The 5,947-nt window shown below is 40.6% G+C and overlaps 1 protein-coding gene across 1 annotated transcript; it reads left to right on the top strand.

Moving 5' to 3' along the window:
• Positions 1-477: 477 nt before the first annotated feature.
• dram1 (DNA-damage regulated autophagy modulator 1) lies at positions 478-5,335 on the top strand. The gene is made up of 7 exons (XM_061714498.1): positions 478-731; positions 1,732-1,799; positions 2,012-2,157; positions 3,395-3,572; positions 3,694-3,752; positions 4,444-4,536; positions 4,622-5,335. The coding sequence occupies exons 1-7, from the start codon at positions 601-603 to the stop codon at positions 4,664-4,666; spliced, it is 720 nt and encodes a 239-aa protein (XP_061570482.1). The 5' UTR covers positions 478-600; the 3' UTR covers positions 4,667-5,335.
• Positions 5,336-5,947: the final 612 nt, after the last annotated feature.

Genomic DNA, 5,947 nt, shown 5'->3' with positions numbered 1-5,947 from the left:
TCTCAAATTATTCTAGGGGGGGACAGCTTTACTAATGGGGGGGACTTGTCCCCCCTGTCCCCTCCGGGATTTTCGCCCCTGCTGTATCTGCTCCATATATCTATGTATTTATCTACTATCTACTTATGCTGTCGTTATATTAAGTGCTTAAAATAGATTTAAATAGATTTTTTTAAAGAAAAGACAAAAGAAAGAAAGGGGAGGGTTACTATTTTTTTCTTTTGTCTGGTCCTGCCCACAGTGGCTCGTTTTGAGGAAGAGATTACTGTATATTGTATGTGAACTTGCCAAGTTCAGTTTCGTTAAAGGCTGATTTATGCTTCTGCGTTACCCCAACGCAGACCTACGGTGCGCATCGCCGCGTTACCTACGCCGTAGGCTACGGCGTAGTGCGTCGATTTAACGCGGAACCATAAATCAGACTTTACGTCCGCCATGTGACTGTACTGTTGATAAGACGCATCCGTGCAGCAGCAGCAGGCAGAGGACTAAAGCCGTCCTGGACCCGGAGATCCTTATTTATTGCTTGTATGGGTGTCGTTTCAACCCCACGGACGGAGTTTTGTGAAGGTTCCGCATAAAAACAGCTCTCTCTCTGAGATGTTTTGGTTTCAGCAGGGGCTGTGCTTCCTGCCCGCGTTCCTGGTCGTCTGGTCCTCCTGCACCTTCATCACCTCCTACCTGATCGCGCTGTTCAGGCACGACGTCGATGTGATCTTCCCCTACATAAGGTCAGCTTTATTCACCAAGCTTTTTTCCACGAATCTATTATAAGGAAACTTTGTCAGTTTCGTTTTCCTTTGAGTGAACTTCACTTTAAAAGCTTATTGCCACCCGTCCCTTGAAATACGGAATTGTTACGTTGTTATTAAAACCTGCGTTCCTATTGAACCAACATGGACATATATTTGTCTTATTTATTGATGTCATAATATACAGGTGAAGGTTGGAAAATTTGAATATATTGCAAAACTTCAGTCGTAGTAAATTCAACTAATGGTGAAATAAATATATTATTTCCCACTACATTCAAAGTGAGATATTTCAAGCCTTTATTTGTTATAATTTTGGTGATTATGGCTCACAGTTTATAAACCCCCCCCCAAAAAAATCTCTATATTATGAAATCAATAAACAATTCAATCATCAAAATTATAACAAATAAAGGTTTAACACATCTTGCTTTGCATGTAATTAGACTATGTAATGTATTACTTTCACCTTTTAAGTTGAATTATTTAAATAAATGAACTTTTACACCATATTCTAATTTTCCAACCTTCACCTGTAGCTACAGTATATTCTACATCTGGGCTGATGTGGACATACATAGCATAGGAGGATATTTCAGTTGCTATATGGTTGGCTGTCTGTACAGTCATGCAAGTTCAATGCTATTAAAGCATTTTAAACTTTAAATCAAAGCATTTTGTTTTTTCATATAAAATAAATACATTTCTATGCAGTTTAGAAGTTTTGGGGATGTCCCTTTTTTTGGCGCCTGTACTGCTGAAATCAGGGCGTCCCTTATTGCTATTTCTGAAAGGTGGAACCAGCTGCGCTGACCCCTCTGTTATTTCTGGAGCTTTTTGTGCGTCTTTCTTTCACTTCTCTCTACAAAAGAAGACTCACATTGTAAGAGAAAGCAACTAAAGTTAGAAACGGAACAAAATGCAGAAAGCTGTCGGTGTTTGACGTCTACATTTATCTGTTCTCTCTCTCTCTCATCAGTGACACAGGGGCAAACCCCCCAGAGAGCTGCATCTTTGGCCTCATGACCTTCGTTTCGGCATGTGCAGGTAGGACGACGAGCCTCCCACATTATTAGGCAAGGCTGGGCTCTCCCAAGGGAGGAAGCAGGCTTTTTTCCAAAGACGTTACTCGCATTTCCCCTTTTACTGAGAAAATGAAAGTGCAGTTGAGCAGCTGGAACGGAGGAAGTGGGGTAAGAGTCATGAGTTCATATAGCTTTGTGGTAAATGCACTGTGACCTTTTTTTTTTGTTCCATAGGAACAGCCACCATATATGCAAGATACAAGTATGTGGAGAAGCTGGGCGAGGACGCCAGGGTGACGCTGAAACCGTGCCTCAATAAAACCACTCTTTGGCTTGGGATTATCTCCTGCTTCGGGATGTGCATTGTTGCTACTTTCCAGGTATGCTTTCATAACTGCACGGCTGAAATCCTTCCAGGTATGCAGTGGGATGGGGGTTTTTGTCACATGCAGCACCAGCAGGGAACAGTGAACTTTCCTAATATGGACAGAAACTCACAAGCAGCAGTTCAATGTCCAGGGTGCAGAGGCGCTCCTTCACAGTAACACGTTTTTACTGATTTAAGTCTCCATCTGTAAAAGCCGAGCAGAGGAGCCCAAAATATTTGACCTCAGCGATGTCTTGATGAAACGATGCTTACTTCGGCCCTTATCTGTCTTCGTCAGCGCTCCGAACTTGACTATTTGAATTTCACATTTTCCTGATGATTCAAAGAAATGGTTTAAACCTTCTCCTCCTCTTTCTTTTCTTTTTTTCTTCCTGCTTCAATTCCTCCGTGTCCCCGATTTCTCTCTTCTGAATCTGGACAGTAGGCATCGTGTTCACGCCGCGTTTCCCCCTTGCCGCCATGTCGGTAGCTGTGTGTTTGGTTCTCTATGTCATCAGCTACTCTCTTGCTCTCTCGTTGATCTTTTTTGTAGTTTGTATTTTATTATAAATTCAATACATAATTATGGTTGGAGCCAGCGTGCTTCACATCATTTAGCTGTAATATCTGTTTATCTGTTTTGCAACGATTTTTTTCCTTTTGTTCACATTAGTTTATCTAGTCGAATTTAAAAAAAAAAAAGGTGCAAAATCCATACGTAATTAAACTTGTTTGACCGTGCATACCTTTGTTTGAATGACGACTTGAAGATTTTCAAGTCCTGAACTCATTCATTTTTTAAATCACACCTGAGTCGAGATATTTCCACAAATATAGTCCACAAACAAGATGATCTGCTGGATCAGCGGTGGCGTACTTAGGGTCACATATGGATCTAAAACATTCAAAAGCATCCACCCTCGACTGATAGCTTGTCGCAGTGAACTAATATGTTATCTGCCTTTTTTTTTCCTTCTCTTTCCTTTTTCCCTTTATTTTTTGGCATATTTATGACTCAACCTGTTTACCCTCCACTTCAATAGCTACCAACATGGCCGTCAAGACCCACGATGCAACAGTAGCTCCCAAGCCCTTTAAAAAAAAAAAGCTCAATCAGCTGCTCCCATGTGTAAACAACCATTGGTAAAAAATATCCATAGAAAATCTCACAGAAAGACATAATGACTAAAGGTCAAAGGTTCTGAACACTATGGTATTTAAGGGCCCTGTTTTCTTTGATCTGTGTGCAGGAAACGGCGGTGACATTGGTCCACGACTTCGGAGCCCTGGCGTTTTTCCTCCCCGGTGTGGTTTATATCATCCTGCAGTCGGTGATATCGTTTCACGCGTATCCGTTCGACTCCTCCTTGAGCACGTGCCGAGTGCGTACGGGCATCGCGGCCATCGCCGCCGCTGCGTTCTTCCCCAGTATCCTTCCACGCAGGTCAAACCTGCTTAAACTGCACAGGTGCATGACTTGAGGCATTGATGTTAGCTGCAGTTTTCATGCGTTTTCATGGAACCACTTTTCCCTTAACCCGTAACTCAGCCGTCATTTGTGCCTATTTTGTGAAGCAAACCACCCTGCACAGAAACCCAGAAGATAAGGTGGGCAGCTGAAGTCACGTTACGACTTTGTTACCATATAAAAAGCTTTTTCCTCATCGTATGTCAACAGTAGTGACATTTCACTAAATCCCTGTTACAACAAAAGCAGACCAGATTTACAATTAGGACAATTATGGGTCTATAACAGTTCATTTTAATTTATCAAACAAGACCCAAATAAATCCTACATTTCTCACTATTCATGCAAATATTATGTCAAAATAGAGATTTGTTACAACTTGGGTCTTTTGGATGTATTTTTTCAGCTTTTTTAATCCAACGTGCAAAGTTGTGAACATGTTTTTATTCTCCACTTCCTTCTGCCCACAAGCTGAACGATAGTTCTTGTTTTAGTTGATCTATTAACTGATAGGTTAGTGTCACCGTGTTTAATTTCATTGCTGCTTTTAAGTATTTGAGTCATCTGTGATCTGGGAAATTACTGGATGCGAAGACAGACGGAAAGTCAGAGCAGTCAGAACTTTTGTTTGCATGTTGGATTTTCCTTTCTTTTGTTTCAGTGTCTTTTGAAACAGTTCCTCCCACGTCTTTCGTTTTGATGGAAATATGAGTCAGCCTGGGTGTTTTAAAGTCTGAATGAAGAGTTCACAGGGATTGTTTTCATTCCCATTGGATATTTGAACCCACCGTGTCCCACATGGATCCGTGTAAATGTTTTGTCCTCCCACAGGACTATCCCTTCCACGTCGCCAGCGCCGTCTGCGAGTGGGTCGTCGCCTTCTGCTTCATCTGCTTCTTCCTCACCTACATTCACGACTTCAAGGTGAGTATCAGGCTTCGTTTAAACCCCAAGGAGCTCCGTCTTTCTCTCTGTTTGCTGAAGTTTCTCTCGTATTCATCTCCTCCAGCGGTTCACCTTGCGAGTGAGGACGGACTGCGGGGACCAACTCTGAGCAATTACCAGCAAAACTGGGAGGGATTCTAGTATTTTTAATGTATTTTGCTTTTTACTGAGCTTTTATATCACACGCTAAGCTTTTTTTATACAAACCATCTGTTTTGAGCCATCTGACTGAATTTTTGATGGAAAGCATGCACGGAGATTGTTATTTATACAAAAAGGGAAAATCACAGTTTGTATTTTTATACTTTTTATACAATCATTCACTTTGCACTTTGCTCTGCTGCTTCCTCACCAGCGTGACACGTCCTGTGAGACCTGTGGCCACTGATAGGAGAAGTTAATCACACCCTGAACACATGATCACAGTGCACGGGATTACATGAAAATTAACTGTTAAGCAATCTGTAATTTTTTTCTTTATTACTGAAGTTATAATGGAAGTTTCATTTAGCGATTTCCAAACAGATGATGCTGTTCTGACAACGAATCAGGCAGCAAAAACTCTTATGGAGTTCTGGGTCTGCGGTAGCAGCAGACCTCCACCAGTGCAGCTACACACCCGTTTACATGGAACTGAGGCTTTTTAGTCATAGAAATGAGTCAACATTTCACTCCAACGTTGAAATGAGCAGTAACTGATATGTACAGGACTGTCTCAGAAAATTAGAATATTGTGATTTTCTGTAATGCAATTACAAAAACAAAAATGTCATACATTCTGGATTCATTACAAATCAACTGAAAAATTGCAAGCCTTTTATTATTTTAATATTGCTGATCATGGCTTACAGCTTAAGAAAACTCAAATATCCTATCTCAGAAAATTAGAATATTCTGGGAATTTGAATCTTAAACTGTAAACCATAATCAGCAATATTAAAATAATAAAAGGCTTGCAATATTTCAGTTGATTTGTAATTAATCCAGAATGTATGACATTTTTGTTTTTTTAATTGCATTACAGAAAATAAAGAACTTTATCACAATATTCTAATTTTCTGAGACAGTCCTGTATAAACGTTAAGGATGTCTGATCTGGTGAACAAGCCCTCTTTATTGACCCGTACGGAGAAATCCTCATCTCCAAGCAAGTGTTAAACTTTCTAATTGGATATTTATTTATCATTCTCAAAAGAAGCCAATTCAAATAGTTGTTATTGCTTATAATAACTTAGAAATTACTTAAAGGTGTCCCACCCAACGTCCAAGTGGTTCTGATGCCGAAGCCTCGTTTACCTCGTCGTTGAGGTAACCTAGGAAACCAGGAAGCTTAGCTGTCAATCACACCAGCAGCATCCCACAAGCGACCATCTGCTCTACATAAGTCTGT

Source organism: Cololabis saira, chromosome 23 (assembly GCF_033807715.1).
Source record: "Cololabis saira isolate AMF1-May2022 chromosome 23, fColSai1.1, whole genome shotgun sequence".
NCBI lineage: Eukaryota > Metazoa > Chordata > Actinopteri > Beloniformes > Belonidae > Cololabis > Cololabis saira.
The sequence above is the reverse complement of the archived record's forward strand: the minus strand, read 5'-3'. Positions and strand labels throughout refer to the sequence as shown.